At 40.8% G+C, this 22,038-nt stretch overlaps 1 protein-coding gene across 5 annotated transcripts in view; it reads left to right on the top strand.

Annotated features, from left to right (window-relative positions):
- TNC (tenascin C) overlaps positions 1 to 22,038 on the top strand; it is a 97,911-nt gene that overhangs the window by 57,847 nt on the left and 18,026 nt on the right. For 2 of the 5 annotated variants that reach the window (XM_010384763.2, XM_010384762.2), the window contains 6 exons: positions 426 to 698; positions 3,003 to 3,275; positions 13,345 to 13,617; positions 17,602 to 17,724; positions 18,713 to 18,856; positions 21,458 to 21,577. In XM_010384763.2, the coding sequence (XP_010383065.2) occupies positions 426 to 698; positions 3,003 to 3,275; positions 13,345 to 13,617; positions 17,602 to 17,724; positions 18,713 to 18,856; positions 21,458 to 21,577 (1,206 nt within the window). Of the gene's footprint in view, positions 1 to 425; positions 699 to 3,002; positions 3,276 to 11,499; positions 11,773 to 13,344; positions 13,618 to 17,601; positions 17,725 to 18,712; positions 18,857 to 21,457; positions 21,578 to 22,038 lie in introns of all 5 variants that reach the window. The other 3 variants (XM_030919900.1, XM_030919899.1, XM_010384764.2) reach the window with 3 other exon arrangements.

The following is a 22,038-nucleotide window of genomic DNA, read 5'->3' as shown; positions in this document are numbered from 1 at the left end:
AGTGATATGCCCAAGATTACGCAGCTAGCAAATGCTAGTGTTGGGATTCCAATCAAAGACCACCTGCCTCCAAAGTCTGCACTTATAGCCATTCCCATATCTCTTACCCTAACCCACAATCCTACTTTTCCATGTGAACTTAAGCTGCTGGTAATGCATGCTCCCTGTAGGTTGTGCATTGGTGCAGATGTCTTTGCCATCTCAAGGATAAACCATGCAGATATTCCCCTTTCTGGCCATTTTCAACACCTGAAAACAACTGGCCAGAGAACCACAGTTCAAATTGCGAATGCTCAGAGACCAAGAATTTAAAAAAAAAAAATTATCTTTCCCCTTTCTCTCTTTCCTAGAGTCAGGCTGTGGGATGTTTGGTTTCCTAATTTTTGGCTTACAGAACTGACAAATACCTTTCTATCCTTCTTCAGAGGAGCTCCCACAGCTGGGAGATGTAGCCGTGTCTGAGGTTGGCTGGGATGGCCTCAGACTCAACTGGACAGCAGCTGACCAGGCCTATGAGCACTTTGTCATTCAGGTGCAGGAGGTCAACAAAGTGGAGGCAGCCCAGAACCTCACGGTGCCCGGCAGCCTCCGGGCTGTGGACATCCCAGGCCTCAAGGCCGCCACGCCTTACACAGTCTCCATCTATGGGGTGATCCGGGGCTATAGAACACCAGTGCTCTCTGCTGAGGCTTCCACAGGTACTTCCTCTCCCTGTCAATGCTTTCTCCCCAAGGTTCTTTGCTTCCTCTCCAAGAGATCATGCGCAGAGTTAGCATCTCGCCATAACTGAATCCTTTCCATGTGCCTTTCAGTGGCTGGCTGTGCATGCTCAGAGACCTCCCTGTGGGCTATGCCTTTCTCCTCATGCCTTTGCCATGTGGATGGCGAATGATACAGGTGTTGCCCTTTCTGATCTCCAGCCCCTCAGCCTTTCATACTTTACCTGACTGATTCTACATCTTTTTTGAATGATGAATTTTTGTTTCAGGAATCAGCCTCATGGTTTTAATTCACTTATCCAGTGCTTGGATATAACTAAAAGCCTCCCTCCCTATATATGAGTTCTGGTGGAACACAGATTATTTACTTTAGAGAGTCTTTTACTAGTTGAAAATGGTGCTTTTCTATCTCTAAATCCCTCAAGGTTATGGGTACTGTGGTTCTTGCATTTAAGAAATGTTTCTTTAAAACGTAGCCAGTATAATAAGAGAACTGAATTACCCTCCTCCGGGCAATTCTCTCAGATACTGAGTCATTGTTAGAACATCAAATTAGCAAATAGCTAGACCAGAAGGAAAAAAAAAAGAAATTACTTTTATGACTGGAGACTGTACCAAAGAGAAAGCCATTCATTAGCACAAGTACACACAGCAGCTTTTGGAACAAGGAATGTCCTGGGCTATGAATGTCAAAGAACTGATACCCTTTTTGCTGTTTTAATGAAGAGTTTCTCTCTGGAGTGTTGGCCTTTGGATGGCAAACTCCCAGCCCCAGACCCAGGAGGGTGCATTATAGTTTACTCGTCACTCTACCCCTGTTACAAGGCTTCAGTGTTTCCCGGGAGCCTGCTAAAGTCAGCAGTCTTCCCCCAATACAGTTTTCCATTGCTCATCTTTATTATGTGCCTCCATGGGTCTGAAGCGCAGTAGAGACTATTGCTTCATTTTGCATATGACTGCCCCCCTTTTAAAATAATTATTGCAACTAAACTTTAATGCATACCTGTACATCCCAGTTGAATCTAGCAAGAGCATAGCTCTGCATTTTAACCTCAGTCATTTCACTAATTTTCACTGAGATAAAGAAATATAAAGCACAGGCAACCACTGCCAGGACAGTGACCCTGAAATGCCTAGAATTTGCAGCTGAGGCTACTCTGAAGGCACCCGGACCTCCTTTTTCTGAGACCCATAAACCATCCCTTCCCAGAAGGCAAAGTAATCACCCACCACTTCTGATCTTTTCTGCAGATCTTGTGGCTTGGGTGTCCTCGGCATTTTTATGTGTGTGTGTTTTTCTTCTTAACAATAGCAACATTCTTGCCACTGATGAATTGGCCTACGGGCAGGAAGGTCCATCATCCCATCTGATCTGTATCTCAACAAATCTATTAGAAGGATCTCAGAGACCAGGAGCCTTCTTTCTAGCTAAAGAGACAGTACTAGCTTTTCAAACCCTGCTCCTACCTGCCCTCTGCATGTTTTATTCTTATGGTTGGGGAAAGCATTGGCAGGACCATCTTCAAACAAAATGTTATTTCTTTGCTGAAAGGGATGGCCTAAACTGCCTTGCCTTGGCTTAGCCCTCTTGGTTCGCAATGCAATACTAGCCTTTTTGGCCTGCATAGCAGCAGTTAAGAGAGGACAAGCTATTTTAACAGAATATGAGAATGGCTGACTGGTCCTTGTCTAAAGTATGAAAAAAATACCAAGAATTACACTGAGAAATTGGTAATTCCCATTAAGTCACAAAATCAGAAGCCTAAAGTTACCACCTTGGGAGGGTAATGGCATCAGAATTATTTAGCCCTCATTTGAATAGATGGGAGCTCCTTCAAAGCAAAGAATGTCTGTGGGAGGCATCCAAGTAATCTTGGTTTCCTTAATGCAATTCAAGAGACTGGAAGCTGTCAGGACTCATATCTTTTGACCAGTGGCCAATAACCCTGAGGTAGGGCCCCCAGAGGCATATGTGGCTAAGATGCAACAGTTCCTGATAAGATCATTCAGCACATCTTCTTGGCCAGGGCTTGATTATATGTGACAACTGCATGTAGAGAAATCTAATTGCCATACCTTCCTTTCTCTAATTTTTCTTTTAACAAAACTGCTTTTTCTCTCTCTTTGGCACTAATTGGTAACATTGCTTCCTTCCATCATAGCCGTGAACTATCAGATCTCTCTACCCAGCAATGGTTCCATTAACAACCTCAATCTTAAAACACAGCCACATAATTAACTCAAATTTATTTGTTTCTTCTCCCCCACCCTTTCCTTTTTCAGCCAAAGAACCTGAAATTGGAAACTTAAATGTTTCTGACATAACTCCCGAGAGCTTCAATCTCTCCTGGACAGCTACCGATGGGATCTTCGAGACCTTTACCATTGAAATTATTGATTCCAATAGGTTGCTGGAGATTGTGGAATATAATATCTCTGGTGCTGAACGAACTGCCCATATCTCAGGGCTACCCCCTAGTACTGATTTTATTGTCTACCTCTCTGGACTTGCTCCCAGCATCCGGACCAAAACCATCAGTGCCACAGCCACAACAGGTATATGTGCATTCTCCCATTTCTAACACAGTCTTTCCACAGTCTTCTTTGCAGGGTGATGTCCCTCCTTCTCCTCGCCCATTGATGTACAAGCCACGGAGCACTAACTCTTCCATGGTGCTAGGCTGAAGTGCTGTTTAACATAACTCTTTTCCAACAGCAGCCCAAATAATGGATTGCCATAAAGCCATGTGCCTGATTTATTGCTGACCAGGACGTTTACAGCATAAAATGTAGTTCAGTCTAGTTTGCCATATGGAATCTAGGGAAAAGAATTCTAACCTCTGATAACTAAAAAGCTATATAATAAGAGCTGTTCTTGACTTTGAAAGATGTCTACCTCAGTCAAAGAGGTCTTATAAATTTTCTTTCGTATTATCTTAGTGTCTTTGTCTTCCTAGTCTCTTGGACCTTGCAATACCCAAATATCCCAGTGATTTAATAATCATGTTGGTGGTGCTCAGTATTTTTTTTTCAATTGGGAAAGTAAAGAGAAACAGCAAAGATTGCTTATCAGATGAGTGCAGGAGGCAGCCATGCCATTCAGATCACCCCAGTTCCAATACCACCTCTAGAAGACCAGACCATGATGTCTTGCCCTCAGAATAGTGAATGATAAATGGCAAAAATAAAAGTAGAATAGTTATGTTCAAACAAGGGACTTAGTTTAAAAAACAAAAGAATGAACTGCTCTCACTTTAAATTTGTGGTGTCTGTGAGATGTGCACTAAGTCAGATGCTCTTTGCCATGCAGTAAAAGAGAACCCTATGTGAATTTAGAAAGGGGAACCCCATACATTCAAAATAGCATTCTTAGCACAATTTAGACAGTGCCCTTTCTTGGGAGGTAAATGAAGAAATCACAAACTAGAAAAAAAGAAACAATATCTACAGAACAAACACAGGAGAAATGAAGAAATCACAAACTAGAAAAAAAAGAAGAAACGATATCTACAGAACAAACACAGGATAATTTTTCCTTATAGTTTACAAAAAGGAGACTCATAGTCTGGGAAATCCAAGAAAAGGATTGACATTGCAGCATCAATACTGCCTGTCATTTAGGTCTCACCCATGGTTGAGAGAGGGTCTGTCCTCATTCTACATGATGCTACAAATTGTCATCAGGGTGGTCCACAGATAAGGCAGAGAGTCAACATTATCCAGTTCCTATCTCAGCCAGGTTCAAGTATAAAAAATCTGAGAGGAGAAAATTAGACAAACATACATGTTTGTTTCTCATGGCTCAAACTGATTGATTTTCAACAAGGGACAAATTATTTTACCATTAACAAAGGTAAAGTCTAAAACTTTATGGATTTAGTCTTATGTGTTTTGATTTTGACTTTATAGTGGTGTTTTAAATTGACACACTTTCTTTTTTTTTTTTCCTTGCTTTAGTAGCCGAACCACTTCTTAGCCACCTCACTGTCTCAAACATGACCTGGGGCAGTGTGTCCATCTCGTGGGAAGCTCAGGAATCTGCCTTTGATAGCTTTCTTATAGAAGTTAGTAATTCCGATCACCCCCGGGAGACCATCGTGCTCTCTGTGCCTGGGGTGTCTCGCAGCTCTGTCATCACCAACCTGAAAGCTTCTTCTAATTACACTGCCCACCTTCATGGGCTGATTGGCGGGCAGCGTGCTCAGACCCTGATGGTCCAAGCAACCACAGGTATTTCCTATTATGGCTTCTTCACTCTTCATTGAATTTCCTCTGAATAGCATTCCAAAAATCATCCGCTACCCACTTTTCATCCTCCTAGTTGCTCCCAATCCTTCTCAAATTTGATAGAGCCATCCAAATCAAAGGTTTAAGGCTTTAAAATAACTCTCATCCCAAATTAAAGAATTTCAGTGTCAAACCTCTTTTTCCTAAATATCCATTCACATCTGGAGTTGTTCTGTTTGTTTGTATAAAGTTAACCTGACTTGCTTTGGTTGAATTTCTAAACCATCCTTTCATCTGATCTTGACAATCCCACCCATTATCATCTGCTTGTGGTCTTTCTAATCAAAGTTTGCCTATGTCATGTTCAAAGAGGTATGTGCATGCCATTTCTGGTGCCTTGGTCAGAGAGATCTACACTCTCTTTCTCTCTAGCAGGATTTTAAAAAATAAGGGTGCCTTGAGCATGCTGAGAATAGACTCTGAATCACAACCCAAGAACTGCATGAGAGGACCCAGTGGTCTTATCTTGTTCTCAAGATTTTTGTCTGAAGACTACTCTTTTTTGACATGTACTTTGTCAAGCATGTTTTGTCACCCACTGATAGCTGTCACAAAGTCTCAGGCTCTTCTTTCAAGCCATCATCTTGTCCAAATATTGGTGCATGTGGTGAATATTCAGAGCATTAAATTTTGAAAATGTTTCTTTTTCCTGGAAGCAGCTAGCATGTCAATGAATCATTTCAGAAAGTTAAAAGTGGTGGGAGAAAAATGCCCCTTGTTTTGCATGGAACACTGACCATACCCTAATTACCACTATCTTTCTCTGTTTTTTCTTGCATCTCATTTCTCAGCTTGGTTGCACCCGTTGAGAGACAGCTGAGGTAAAGCTGACCTCAAGAACCATAGTCTTATTCTGCATGGTGAATCTGTTGGCATTGACAGTCTGTCTGGTAGCATGAGAAGAATTCCAGCATGCATCCTTAATTTGGGAGATTTATTCTATAGCAAAATGTAGGGAAATAACAGAGTTCCACTTGGAAGATGTTAATCTTTTGTGTGGTTGAGGGAATTTGTCAAGGCTATAGCTGAAAATGATTGCATTGTTACCTTCTGAAACTAATTGATAAGGAGGAAATCCCATGTCAATGCTAATGGCTGTATTCTGTTTCTGAACCAAATCCTTTTTGTTCTTAGAGATTTTATGACATCAAGTTATGCTGTAAAATTGAGCAGTTAAAGTTTATCCAAATGAGCCCCTTCTTTCCTCCAAATTTTGGAGTTGAAGCAAAATAAGTCCCAAGTCCTTGGAAGAAATATTGTGCCTTTTCCCAACCCTAAATCCTGATCTTAATATCTGAATCCTCCTGTATTATTGCCTCTCTCTAAAATACAATCTGGGCCACACTTACTTTAAAATTAGTTTTATTTGATAAATGAACATTTAGGAAGCCAGCCCCATGAAATCTAGCCATATAGGCCCCTTAATATTAAATGAGTTGCTCTCAAAAATGAATGTCTAGACTTTAACAGAAAAGAGATATTTAACCTCAGGGAAACCATCTATCTGTCCAAATTATCCAATAAGTGAGTTCCCTAAACAGAAAATTCAATGCCTAACTTCAAGTTTTTCTTTCATCTTTGCATTCACCAGAAATTTTTAATGGAAGCCATCTCCACCTTTACAGTATTAAATGGTGAAATATAGATTTTCCTACAGTGCATATTAAGTACTGTAAAAATTTATCTTGTATGTGTATTAGCCTTTAATTTGTGCAACCAATAGATACTAAAAAAGAATACTAAATAAGGAAACTCCAAAGAAGCATTTTCTAAAACATGTTCAATGGAACACCAGCTCCTTGAGATGTTCAAAGAATGTTCCTCAGTTAGGGTATGCATTGATCAATAAGTTTATGAAATTATGGGCTAAACAAAATTAAACAAGTTTATTGACAGAAACAGCCTATCAGAGCCTTCAAAATACAAACTCACCTTGTGAATCTCTATGGTAAGACATAATATTCAGTGTTTACCATGCATACTTAATCATAAAGCTGTCTTTTCTTGGAACATCTTACAGGGCTTGTGTCCCCATTACAAACTTTAGAAAATGTAGCCTTAATACCCTTCACATTATTCCAATCTACCACCCTAATGGCTTGTCTACTGTTCTTCATACATGACTAGCAAATGGTGGTGTCTATGCTTTAGAAGAACACAGATCCAAAAAATAAAATAAAAACAAAAATAAGAAAAGAACACAAATCTATGACTGCAGAGAAAGCAATGTATTTTCTATCATCATATTCAATGTAGGTGTAGACACAGCCTAACATACTGTCTCTTCTGCATGTATTTGGAGATATTGATGCTTTCATATTCTATGGCTACATTCTGGAAAAATCCACTGCTTCCTCTAATAATGTCTCTCTCTTTCTCTCTGCCCGTGTTCCTTCTTTAGAACCAGAGCCACAGTTGGGCACGCTAATCCTTAGCAATATTACTCCAAACAGCTTCAACATGTCATGGACCACTGAAGCTGGGCTTTTTGCAAAGATTGTTATCAATGTGAGTGACGTTCACTCACTGCATGAGTCCCAGCAATTCACAGTCTCAGGAGATGCAAAGCAAGCTCACGTCACAGGCTTGGTGGAGAACACTGGCTATGACGTCAGTGTGGCAGGGACCACCTGGGCTGGGGATCCTACCAGACCCCTCACTGCCTTTGTCATTACAGGTACTCAATCAGAGGTTCTCACTTGTCTAACACAGAGAGAAAAGGAGATAAGTCATCTTAAAGGAAAATTCAACAAAAATACAATCTTCACTCCAAATGTATACTCTTCTATTTTTAATTGACAAATAGTAATTGTATATATTTATGAAGAATAGTGTGTTGTTTTGATATACATATACATTGTGGATTGATTAAATCAACCTAATTAACATATCAATCACCTCACCTACTTATTTATTTATTTATTGTGCTGTGAGAACATTTAAAATCTACTCTCTTAGGAATTTTGAAGTGTTCAATGTGTTATTATTAACTATGGCCAGTCACCATGCTGTGCAGCAGATCACTAAAACTTATTCCTTCTGTCTAACTGAACTTTGCACTACTTGACCAACATCTCCCCTTTCTTCTTCTCCCCAACCCCAGTCACTGGTAACCACCATTCTTCTCTGTGCTTCTATATGTTCAGTTTTCTTACATTACACATATGAGATAATGCAGTATTTGTCTTTCTGTGCCTGGATTATTTCACTCTGTGTAGTGCCCTCCGGGTTCATCCATGTTGTTGAAAATGACAGAATTTTCCTCTTTTCTTAAGGCTATAAAGTATTCCATTATACACACACACACACATATATACACACACACACACGGAATGTATATATTTATATATAAATGTGATCTGTCTATCTATATGCCACATTTTCTTTATCCTTTCATCCATTGACAGACACAGGTTACATTACTCATGAAAGCCAAGATAATATATGTAAACTTCTAAGTAAAGAGAAAGCAGACACTATTATAAAGGAAAGGACTTTCACAGCTGCTCTTAGGAAGTGGAGACAACGTTCTCAAGAGTTGTATAAAGCTTTTAGGGTTTCTTGTGCCCAGTTTTATTGGCTGTTTTATACACAGTTTAGAGCTTCTGCCTAAAAGCTGACTCCTAAGTTAGTAAAGGCCTAAGATTGAAATTCTGTTCATAAATCATGCTAGGTAAGGCAGTTCATATATGTGCCCCAAAAGTACAATCATCTTTTTCTTTAGATAACAATTATTCTTAAAATTGACAATACAATAGATTGATGAAGGTTCAACTTCAGATGACAGATAAATTTCAAGTTTAATTAAGCCCTACCCATTCATTCAACTTGACTTCTTGAACATTTGCCATTGTTCAATTTGGCAAATGCTGCCAAATGGTGGCAGCACAAACTTCAATGGCAAAGGCTGCACATGGTGTCAGTTTACTAAATCTCTAGCCCAAAAAGCCTCAGAAAATATTTAGAAGTCTCTTCCTTTTCATTAGTGATAATTTTCAGAAGATGGACTTTGCCATCTGATTTTCACATTAAACCAGGTCTCTCCCAGGGTCTACATTGTCATAACTAAGACATGTTAATTACTACAATTAAATATATAATTATAGGCAGCATGGTGTCCTGGAAGAGTGAGGATTTTGAGGTCAAGCTTGCATGGTTTCTAAACCTCTCCCACAGTTTTTTAGCTACATAACTTTAGCAAGTTCTTAACTTGTTTGAACCCTAATTTCCTTATCCATGGAGAGAGGATACCACAGGTATTTCTGGGAGCCTTGTCTCAGAGGTTAAATAGAGTTGATGAAATTTAACTGCCTAGCATCCAGTAGGAATTTTATAGATGCTCCCAACATAATTAGGAAAGCGACTTTCTTAAAAATAACCAATAAGCCTAGATAGAACAATAGACCTATGCAATCATGAACTCCCTCTCCTTTTTAAGAGAACATTGGATGCATCTTAATGTAAGATTAAAAAGTGATTATTTTTTCCTATCCAGTTACCTAATATGAATTAAATCATTCAGACAAGTCTTCAAATGCAGAAAATGGTAATTTCTTAAGGGACTGAGACAAGGAGGTATGAGATGAGATTCTCACTGCTCAGGAGAGGAGAAATGGCCACAGATCCCATCAGGCCATTGCTTGTAGCTGCTTGCAGGACCTCCCACATAACAGAAGAAAGAGAAGCTGAGAGAGCCAGTCTTGGGAATCCTAGATCCCGTTACAGCATTGCTTCAGCTAATCCATGATGTGAAAAGATTGCGTTTTAAAAGAAGCATATTAAAAAAGAAAAAAACAAAACAGAAGGGACTCTCAAATAACAAGCCCTCGATTGACTAATTATCCTGAATGCCCTCACTTTCACTGGAATTCACTGCTTTGTTGGTGTGGAGGTGCAAAGAGGCCAGCTATCAAAGGAAGACGCCACTTATCTAAACAAAATCTGGGAACAGAATTTGAGACCCTTGTTTCTCAGACCAAGATTGTTTTCTCAGTATAAGATATTTCATCTTCACTTTTGATAGAATTATGATTCTTGGGAAATCTTTACATGGAAAAAATGCCTCAGAATAAACACCAAGTGTTTCAAAATAAGTACAGGAAGTTCAAGCCATGACAAAATTTAAATCTCTATTTACGAGATGAAGGTATTAATTCCCTTATTCATTCAGTCACCAAACACTTCTTTTTAAAACATTTTTCTTTATGTCTCGTGGATTAGACCCTAGGCATTAGTGAATTAATGCAAGAGCTTTGGAAGTTTCCATTTAGCTGCAATGGAAAAGAAGTCTCTAAACTAGATGCAGCTAATTTGAAATTCCTGTCTCCTTTTTTCCTTCTGATTAAAAAAAAAAAAAAATGCATTTACCAGTACTGTTGGAAAAAAAAAAAAACACCTAGAAAAGAGACGCTGGACCTTCTCCACTAATCCTCCTTTTCCCTTAGGATTGCCATCACTGATTGGGGTTGACTTTGGATATGGAAAGAACACAACTTGGAGTCAGAAGACCTGGTTGGATCTCAGCTTAGGCACCTAGTAGATGTATGACCTAGGTTAAGTCATTAACCTCTCTGGTTTTTTAAGATGTGATAGAGGTTGGAAGGCAGGTAACAATATCTACCCTACTGTATCATTTTGAAGATTAACTAGGATAATGATGTGAAGGTTTGCCAGTTGGAAAGTACCAATGGAAACTCAGCCAACATAAACTCACTCCTTTTGGATATCCCAATGTGTGAATAGGCCATTTAGCACCTGAGAAATCAGAATGCCTGGGACATACATGTTTGGTGAATGAATGAAGGAAGGAAAGATGATGGCAGAACTGACTAAGACCCAGATGTATTCTTGTTTTCTAACTTTATCCAGGAAAATAAACAGCAAAAGATTTAGCAAATTTTACAATTTCTTAGTGGGTTATAACCATGAGCTATTAATTTTGACACATAAAAAGAATTTACCTCCTCCCTTTATTTCAGCTTGTGAGGATATGTCACTAATTGACTTCATTAATTTGATTCAAAATGTGCACTAGAAGTGGGATAGAAACACAAGAAGTATACCAGAAATAAATTATACTTGGAAAAAAAAAAAAACTGAAAGCAGTGGGAAGTAGACAAAGGGATCCAAACTCAACACAATGCATCCTATTTGCATAGAGAACTACATGTCTTTTGGAGTCAGACCTGACTAAAAACTTTGCTCTATCTCTTCTTACAAGCTTATAACTTTAGCCAAGTCAATCAACTTCTTTGAAACTCAGTTTGCTCACATGTAAAATGAGAATAATACCTACTTCATAGGCTATTAAGAGAATTGCACAAGATAACCCTATCTGGCACCCAAAAAGTTCTTGCTGAATTTTAATTTGCTGAGCATATAACACAAATTGAATGATGGACTTGGGTATCTATTGATGTTCTTGGAAACGTGTGCTATCCTGACAGAGTCAGTGCCGCTAACCTGAGTTATTTTCACTCCTCCCTTCTTTCAGAGGCCCTGCCCCTTCTGGAAAACCTAACCATTTCCGACATTAATCCCTACGGGTTCACAGTTTCCTGGATGGCATCGGAGAATGCCTTTGACAGCTTTCTAGTAACGGTGGTGGATTCTGGGAAGCTGCTGGACCCCCAGGAATTTACACTTTCAGGAACCCAGAGGAAACTGGAGCTTAGAGGCCTCATAACTGGCATTGGCTATGAGGTTATGGTCTCTGGCTTCACCCAAGGGCACCAAACCAAGCCCTTGAGGGCTGAGATTGTTACAGGTATTTCAAATCAAGTGAGCCATTCGTTCCTCTTCCTGGTCCCCTTCTGTGTAATCTGTCTGCCAGATCACCATGACTTTAACATCTTTGTTTACATTGCCTACTTAATCCATAAATGTGGTCTACTGTTTCACCTTCTCCCCATTCTCCCTCTTGTCATATGTACCTAATGAACACGCCCCACTCCCACCCTAGAAATGAGAAGGTCAAAATATTTCTGCTTTGTATTCAAAATCCTTTAGACCTTGTCTTGTCCATAGCTCTTGTGTGCTTACCTCATATCATCTTCCCTTGTGATCAACCTGGCTGGTCCCCAGCTACATTTCAGCCTTCTCAAAAGAAATATACCAATGAGTATATTTCCAAAATGTATTTAAAACCTTTGCCATCTCAAAGTCTCAACCATGATCTTAACAAACTTACCCAGTGGGCTCGCCATTGGAAAGCCAAATGTGAACTTATTTTATTGGTAATCACTAATATCAGACAGACTCTGCAACACAGACTAAATCCATAATTTTCTCAAGACTAATGATTCCTACAGAAATTAACAACTATAACAGTCAAACATCTGTGTTTCCCGAAGTCTTTCTAGAGATTACTAGCTCCATAGAATGTTCAAAGGTCCTACTCGGTGAGGAAATTCCACGTTCAAGTAAGTTTGGAAAGATTGAGTTAAACCAAGTTAAAGAGGATCTTTAGCTGCAAGGCTTTTCAGAACACCCTAACATGCATTATCTCCAAGAAGTACTTATCCAGGCAGTATTTTCCAAACTATTTGACAAGGGATACTTTTTAAGGAAGAGGATCAAACAAGAATAGTTCACTCTGAGCACACTTTGGGAAACTCAGCTCTACATTGACATTGAGTTTTGTCTAGTTAAGGCAATACAAGATGAAACACTGGGTCCACAGTATGTAGCACAAAAGTTTCCAACCTCAGTTCTACCATCTGAACATTTATCTAATAGTTAATAAAACAGCAAGAAAGAATTCCAAAAAAAAAAAAAAAAAAAGTCAAGGGTAGGTGCCTTCTTTAATGAAACAGCACTAAGAACAAAGCAAAAAGACCATAACATTTTAAAAGCCATTTTGGGCAGCCTCAAGGGTAATGTAATCAGCAGTATCATCATGAGCAGCTCTACAGATCATTAATGCTGGTTTATTTGTCTTTTCAAAAAGAAAAGGAAAAGGTCTTGCAGGGGATGGGCACTCAGCCACTGGAAGACAGAGAGCAAATGTAAACAAGTTACTGGCTTTGAACTTATTTAATAATATGTGGGAGGGGCTGATACTGAGTCCAGATGTGGATTTACAGAATTGCTTTTAGACAAAACTCACATGTGCAAACATACTTGATTTGTATTGAATGTATCTACTCCATCTTTCCCCTCTCCTGACTCTACTGGACTTGTTAATGTTGAATGATTTTATTTTTGGTATCTCAGGACACTTCTATCTCTGAAAGCCGGGGCATCACTACATATTGATACCCCCACTGGAGAGAAGATTGTACAGACTGGTAAATGATGTTGTCTTTCCTCCTTCTCCCACCATTTTCTCTCCCTCTAGAAGCCGAACCAGAAGTTGACAACCTTCTGGTTTCAGATGCCACCCCAGACGGTTTCCGTCTGTCCTGGACAGCTGATGAAGGGGTCTTCGACAATTTTGTTCTCAAAATCAGAGATACCAAAAAGCAGTCTGAGCCACTGGAAATAACCCTACTTGCCCCCGAACGTACCAGGGACATAACAGGTCTCAGAGAGGCTACTGAATACGAAATTGAACTGTATGGAATAAGCAAAGGAAGGCGATCCCAGCCAGTCAGTGCTATAGCAACAACAGGTACTGTAAATAAACAAGAGAGAACAGAGAAAAGTCATGACTCAGGGGTCTTCTTCTCACAGGGCTCAGTAATCACAGGAGCTTTGGATGCAGGCAGGCTGGCACTCCGATCCTGGCTCTTTCAATTATAAACTGTGTTACCTTGGACAATTTGGCTAAGTCCTTATGCAAAAAAAAGTATGATACCATTTACTTAATAGGGTTGTGAGGATTAAATGAGATAATTTATGTAAAGCCCATAGTGGAGGGCCTGGCACATAGTAAGGGCTCAGCAAATGAGAGCTATTCACATTGTCATTAATGCATCATCATCGTTACAATTACCGTCTTTTTTTTATGTTTCAAAGATTCTTCCTTCTATCTATTATCTCATCATATTTTATCCAGAGATACACCTCCTTGTTCTTTGGCCAAACGTTTGAGCTACACCAAGCAGGGAGATAATGGAGAAGCGGCACCTCTACTTAAAAAGATTAACATTTATAAAATGCTACATGTGAATAATCAGTACGGTGATCAGCAAGGATAAAGGAGAGAGCTGGCAAGATTAACATGCTACTGTTTATGAAGCTCGCTAACTTTGATACTCATAACAACTCTGAAAGGCACCTAGAGTGTCCTTGGAGTTTAATCACCTTTTTCCAGAAAAAAAAAAAAGATGGTTAATAATATGACTCTTAGGCCCAGTGTGATGGCTCACACTTATAATCCCAGCATTTTAGGAGGCTGAAACAGGAGGAGGATCACTTGAGTGCAGAAATTTGAGACCAGCCTAGGCAACATAGTAAGATCCTGCCCAAACAAAAAAAAAAAAAAAAATCAAAAAATTAGCCAGGTGTGGTTCCTCATACCAGCTACTTTGGAGACTGAGGCAAGAAGATCTCTTGAGCCCAGGAGATCAAGGCTGTAGTGAGCTGTGTTCATGCCACTGCACTCCCACCTGGATGACAGAGCAAGACCCTGTCTCAAATAATAGTAATAATAACAGTAGTAATAATATGACTCTTTATAATAATAATATGAAGATGAACATGACTTTTTAAAGAGAAAAGGAAAGACCTCCAACAAGTAGAGTAAATTCTTTCATGAAATTGAGGGAGATGCAGAGACATAGCATTTGCTGGAGACAGCTGCTTCAAAGGGAACCAGGGAACAGAACCACAAAATCACCAGGAGAGATAAAAGGGACCTGAGAGATGATGTAGCTCAACCTCTTCTGTTTGTGCATGAAGACTCTGAGGACCAGAATGATGAGATTATTTTTCTATGGTCATAGAGCTAGATTTGGAGTAAAACCCAATGACCAGTTTATTCTAATACTACTAAAAATGAGCAGTCTGGATGAGAGAAAACCAATGCATATAGCTGCTTGCCATCTCTGCCAGGTATAGGCATGACATTTGCCAAAACCTCTCCTTTTTGTCTAAAGATAGATATTCTATATTGTCAGGTTTTCAGGACCTAACAAGTGGCAACAAACCACCCACGTAAAAATAATAATCAGTATTTATAGACTTGGAGAAAATGCTAGAATCCAGGCAGCAACCTAGTAAGAGGGAAAAATCCTGTTTCTTATTAACAGGGACACTCTATCTTGGGATGCAGGTCTCAGTATCCTCCTCCCTGTGGCTGCCCATAAAATGACTCCAGATCAGAGACAGAGCCTTAATTTTGATCTTGGTTTGTAAACAGTGCTCTTCAAAGTTTAGTTCTGATCATTGATTTGTTTTGCTGATCTTTTTTTTCTAGAAGCCCTCCAGTTCTAAAGCAAAAAAGAGAATGAATAATCATGAATTAAAATTTTTTTAAGAACAACAACAAAAAAGGCAAGGCAGACCCAGCTCTTTTGGAAAGCCCTCTCTTTGATTTTCTTCTCTAGAGCCTTGTAGTTTACAGCCAAAGACAGGCGCCCACGCGTGTGTGCAATTGTGTGTGTGTGTGTGTGTCTCTCTCTCTCTACATGCCTGTGCTCCAGGACCAGGAGAAGACAGGAAAGGGGGCTCTTGAGCACAGAAGATGCCTAATTTCTATCTTCACCTCATCAAGTTTATAAATTTCCCCCTTTTTTTTTTATCCTTTCTCCTATCCTTTCTTCCTCCCTCATACCATTGTAAACTCTTCTCTGTAATGTCCTATCCCTCTTCCTCCTGAGAAGGCCCTGCTGTAGCTCTTCCTGTCACTCACAAGGTACCTCTCCACAGCACAAGCTGCCAGCCCTGGGTGCCCAGGACAGTAGAAAGGGCAGTGAAAGACAGTGCTACCTGTTGGTTAAGCCAACAACCGTGGGGCAGTGTCCTTGGAGTTTAATCATGGCTCTACCTCAATTCCCTCATCTGGAAAATAGAATTTAACTCAAAGGTCAGCCACAAGATTTAAATAAGATCATGAATATCAAGTATTTAGCAGAATTTCTTTATCCACAGTAACCATGTTAGCTATTAATGTGTTTGGTCATAAGATACACTTACTAAAATATACCTACACCAAGGAGGTTTTCAGTCGGAGCAAAAGTGTGAGTATGCCAGGTTGGCAGAGGGAGGTCCTCAGTGCCTGAGTTTATACACCTCACTGGTTTTTTGTTTTTTCTCAGTAGCCTCATCTCGATCTTTCCTAGCCGACAGCTTAAAGTCTATTATGGCCCATGGAGGAAAGAGGGACATGGGAAAGAAAATAAAGAGAGGGCAATCATATTTACTGAATTCTCACTGCATGCCAGATACTGTGCTGGGGGTTTCACATTTGTTATCTCCGCTAATCCTCAAAACATCCCTGTGGGTGGGTACCACTTTTCCCTCTGGACAGATGGAGCAACTGAGGTTCACAGAAGTGAAGGGACCTGCCCCAGGTCACGCAGCCTCTCAGTGGTATTTGGGCAATTAAGATCTTTCAGGCTCCAGAGACCCATGTGGTTTCTGAAACTTTCCATGGACAGGGCAAAAACCCAGGCAGCCACAGAGTCTGGGGGTGGCTACTAGGCCACAGAAGAAAGCTGTAGGAGGAGATGTCTTGGATGAGAGAAAAATACAGAAAGGGGAAGGAAAAAAAAAAAAAAACCCTTTCTGAATTTCTGTGGGTTTCAGCATGTAATAATCCCTGTGGGTTGGAGAGGGGAAAAGATGAGGAAGTGAGCTCCCCAGAGCCTGAAAATTGTTTCCTGAATTCTCTGGGTAGGCATGGTCAGCTGAAGAGGGCAAAAATCGAAGCCAAAAAATACGCAGAGAAAAGCCAAAGGAAACTGGGTTTTGAGGGGAGGTATTTGGGGAGGCAGAAACTTCCCCTGGGCATGGCTTTCCTCACAGGTAGACCCAGTGTCCACTGGGTGTTTGCTTTGGTCATGGGCCTGAGGTTGTTCTCCTGGCTTTGGACCTCCTTCCAGTTCTAGAATGGGTTTGTCCGGGTCAGTGTTTGTGTGAACATTATTTCCAGGATTCCAGGCTGTGCTTGGCTCTGCTGCCTACTCCTGGGACCCAGAAAGATCGCATCACAAGAATGTTCATGGAAACTTTGGTTTGGTCCTCTGTAAAATGGCTACAATCACATCTTCTCGGGGGTTTCTATGTGAGGATTAAGCCTTATAAATTGCAAAGAACCATACAGTTGTCAAGTCTTAGTATTATTTAATAAAGGAACTAGAAAGCAAAGATTTAAGAAAATGTTAAAAATCAAAAATGAAAGGGGGACATATTCCAATCTGGGAAACCATTCTCCCTCAATTCCTTGGAAGTCAGCTATGGTGCTATCACTCCCCTTGAATTAGACCAAATGACTCTTCTACAACCCTGGGCCCTATACCTGAAATGAAGCAACAATTGGTCCTAGCAAGTCACAACTTAACCACAGATCACCACATTCTCCATCCTAAAGGCTTGGCTCAGACATGAATTCTAAATACTGAGTTTTCCTAAATAAGGAATTCAAGAAGAACCACTGATGAACAAGATAGTTAACTGTTTCTGGGCTTCTCTTTTGTTTTCTTCTTCACAGCCATGGGCTCTCCAAAGGAAGTCATTTTCTCTGACATCACTGAAAATTCGGCTACTGTCAGCTGGAGGGCACCCACTGCCCAGGTGGAGAGCTTCCGGATTACCTATGTGCCCATTACAGGAGGTAGGAGACTCAGAAAGGGGAGAGAGAGGAGGACTGTTGTGGGTTTGGATGGATCCATGAAAGAGACCCTGATAATTTTCATCACCCCAATATCATGATCAAAGAAAATGAATTCTTTATTTGTGAGACCATCTGGAGAGAAGAGACCTCATTTATAAAGTGCTATGAGATTCTTAGAAGAAACTATCTTGTGAAGGGTCATTTGAACAAGACCTTTTTTAGTCTTGAAATTATAAAATTCCATGAGAAATAGATCTCTAGTATTGTTTGCACACAATGACAAAAGACTCTAAATATATTGACATTTCTCTCCCTGAGCACACTCATCTGAAAAGCTAGTCTTGGATGTATGTGAAGTTTTGCCTTTGGGTACCAAATCTGTCTGTCTCAGTAAATGATGGCAAGTTGCGCCTTAGAAAATTTGTGAGTTCTAATTCAAAGCACATGGGCTATAATAGAGACCACAGGGAGGAGGCCCAGTCAAATCTACCTAAAGACACTGTGGCAGGTAGTAAGCTGGAAGTATGTAAAGAGAGGATGGTTAATAACCTCTTCACAGGAATGCTGTTTCGTCTCTATGGGAAGTCTGACCAGCTGATGTACAAGCTCTTCACTAGCCCCCAAATTCTAAGAAATACAATTTCTGTGTTTATTAATAAAAACTACAGCACAAACTTGACTATGATCAACTTTCTTTTCTTAAGTAGAATTTCCTCTACTAAGGGAGTCTGTTTAACCCTAAGCCAAGATAATGGGTGAAATAGGTCCGATAAATGTTACATAGTAAGCTTCCCATATTCTTTGTGGGGAAAAATAATAAAACAAAATTTGCACAACGTGCCAGCTCTCTAGTGAATGGAAACTTGCCATTTTTGGTATGTTGTGACTTCATGTTTTTTTCCCCCCTCCTGGCTTTGTTTTTGGCATCTGCAGCAATGGAAAAAGCATGAGGTTCATTATTCCTCATCTTGCTTTTACTGTGTTCCAGGTACACCCTCCATGGTAACTGTGGATGGAACCAAGACTCAGACCAGGCTGGTGAAACTCATACCTGGGGTGGAGTACCTTGTCAACATCATTGCCATGAAGGGCTTTGAGGAAAGTGAACCTGTCTCAGGGTCGTTCACCACAGGTGAGTTGGTGGGGTTGTGTGTCTGTGTGTGTGTGTTACTGTTTTTCAGAGGTCACTTGTGCATCCTATGTCATTTTTCACCTTCAACCTTGTAACTCATGACTCAGCAGCTGGAAAAAAAGGGGGGTTTTATTTATGAGATCCTAGTGGAAAGTGAACTGGATTTGGAATGCCAGAGACCTCTCTTCTGGCCCATCCCAGCCTCTGGTGAGCTGGGTAACCTTAACCTTGTTGGGCCTCCATTTCCTGGACTGTTGTGAAAGAAAAAGTCCAAGTTTGGGTGTCATACTTACCTGAATTAAAATCCAAATTCTACCAACTACATGAGCTATCAGTCCATTTTACTAGGGTCCACTTTCCTTCTCTATAAAACAGACACAATTCTGCTTCCCTCACAGGGTATGGTAAGGATCACATGAAGCTGTATTTGTAAAGCATCTGTAAATGCAATTGTTCACATTAGCCCACCACCTCCTTCCCCTCCCTGCCTATTGCGTGGAACCCTTGTGAGGGTCCTTCAAAGCAGGTGCTTCACATGAGCACATGATGGTGACAGCCACAAAGTAGCTCCTGTCTATTTGGTGGCTCCTGCATTCCAGGCACTGTTACTAAACCCTTCACATTTAATCCCTACAGCTATTATCATCCCCATTTTACAGAGGAGACAACTGAGACTTGGGGAAATGAAATACCTTGGCCAAGCCTACATAATTAGTAAATGCTGGAACCAAATTTGAACATAGGTCGGTCTGACTCTAAACTCTCTATCCTTCTAGAATAAAGAGTTCCTTTCCTAGGATAACCTGATTTGTACAGTACACTGTAAAGAGGGGAAAATAATGAATTGCATTGAAGGAGAATGAAGTGGAAAATTTCTCTTCAGACAGCCATGTCTCTAAACAATTTATCCTTTGATATATGAGCAATTATCCAGTCCAACTCATTAAGGGATACAAAGAATGGGCCTCATAGGAAATTTTAAAAATATCCTCATAGCCTAAAAGAGTTGACAACACACAATTAAAACATCCCATCTGAACCCAGAGTCCCATCCACCCTGCCTCACAGGCCCTTATTTCCCCAAAGAAATCTTTCATCAATGGATTCTCCACGGCAACAGATGGCAAAAGCTGGATGTAGTTCCTCCCAATGCCCCATTGTCATCACCAGTTAAAAGAGATTCTATCCATGCACAGTGAAGCAGGAAGGAACTCAGAATGGACAATGTGGGCTCCCCAATTGCCCTGCCACATCCTGGCTCTCAGGCCAGTCATTTCATCCCTCGAGGCTCAGGTGCCTCTCTGTGAAATGAGCTGAGGATAGCTTCCCTCCACCCCCGCCAGGGCTGCTGGCATGGGCATAATTCAGTAGTAAGTGCAAAAGCAAGAGGAAATGGTCAGATTCAGGTTGGCTTCCGAGAAAGTGATGTTGGGTAGTAGGAGAGGTCAGTTAAAAGAGACCAGGGATAAATACCCTTGGAATATCCATCCCTTCTCAGCACAAGTCATTTGAAAACCATACTTAAGACTTCAAATACCTTTAATAGAGATCTTAATAACAACTCAATTATTAAGAGCTTTCCCTGGTACATTTTACACACCACACATTGCTTAGCTAGTCTTTATTAACTAAACAGTCACCCTTTGGCAACTAAAGAAAGTGAAGTTTGGAGAATGGAAATGAATTTTCCCAAGGCACAGAGGCACCAGGCAGAGAAGCCATGGTAGAACCCGGGACCACTGGCCTCCAGAGCCTGGCTTTATGTTCTCTGCAAGCCATCTAATGAGAAATACCACTCAAAGTTCAGAAAAGGCTCGGGGCCAGGCGTGGTGGCTCACACCATCTCAGCACTCTGGGAGTCCAAGGCAGGTGGATCACCTGAGGTCAGGTGTTCAAGACCAGCCTAGCCAACATGGTGAAACCCCATCTCTCCTGAAAATACAAAAGTTAGCTCGGCTTGGTAGCGCACACCTGTAATCTCAGCTACTTGGTAGGCTGATGCAGGAGAACTGCTTGAACCTGGGAGGCAGAGGTTGCAGTGAGCGGAGATCATACCACTGCACTCCAGCCTGGGAGACAGAGTAAGACTGTGTTTAAAAAAAAAAAAAAAAAAGGAAGGAAGGAAGGAAGGAAAGAAGGAAGGAAGGGAAGGGAAGGAGGGAAGGGAAAGGAAGGGAAGAAAAAGGCACAGGCAGTCTTAACTATGCAAGTCCCCTCTGTTTGTGTAAGTTCTTTCCCTGAGGAAAGTAACATAAACTATAACAATTCTTGTCATGTGTTCAGCCCTGTTCAGTTTACATAGCTTTTTTCCACCAATAATATAATGGAAAAATCAAAATAACACAGAGGATGAAGCCAGCCAGAATTACTATCCCTATTTTACACATGAGGACATAGATGCCCAAAGTAACTGAGCCAGCAAGGGAGGGAGTCATTACTCAAAGCCAGGTCAGCCTGGCTGCAGGCTCAGGTCTCTGAACCATTCCATGCAGCTGACACTGTCCTAACATCAGGACTCCATAAGCAGTGTGGACAGCAGAGCAGCTGGGGTCTGATGTCCCACCCGATGACTTCCCTCCTGTCCACCATCTTTCTTTGCAGCTCTGGATGGCCCATCTGGCCTGGTGACAGCCAATATCACTGACTCGGAAGCCTTGGCCAGGTGGCAGCCGGCCATTGCCACTGTGGACAGTTATGTCATCTCCTACACAGGGGAGAAAGGTAAGGTTTTGTCCAAGTCTCTCCTCACTCTAAGGAGGAGTGTCTTTCCTGCTGTAAACTCTTCCCATTCACTCTTCTCCCTGCCACATTTGGTACAGGATGATAAAAATGCATGGGTAGGTTGAAAAGTCCAGTAATGTTCTTGTGGCTCCCAACTGAAACCTCAAGGGAGTCTGGTAGGCCATTTAAAATAAAAATAGAAATACATCTCCAGCCTCTACATGTTTTCCTGGCCCATTCCTCCTCTCCTGTTAGTCTCTTTGCCCACCAGTGTGAGACACCCCATTTAGGAAGCAGCTGTCATCTTTTACAAAGAAGAAAACCAGAATCTAAAATCTTAACCAGACCACTTCAGGCCATACTGAGGAATCTCAACTTTTCAGAGATCACAAAAGAAGCTAGTTTTAGCTGATTCGATTTAAAAGTCCAAAATTTTAGGCCAGGTACAGTGGCTTACATCT

Source organism: Rhinopithecus roxellana, chromosome 16 (genome assembly GCF_007565055.1).
Source record: "Rhinopithecus roxellana isolate Shanxi Qingling chromosome 16, ASM756505v1, whole genome shotgun sequence".
Lineage (NCBI taxonomy): Eukaryota > Metazoa > Chordata > Mammalia > Primates > Cercopithecidae > Rhinopithecus > Rhinopithecus roxellana.
The sequence above is the reverse complement of the archived record's forward strand: the minus strand, read 5'-3'. Positions and strand labels throughout refer to the sequence as shown.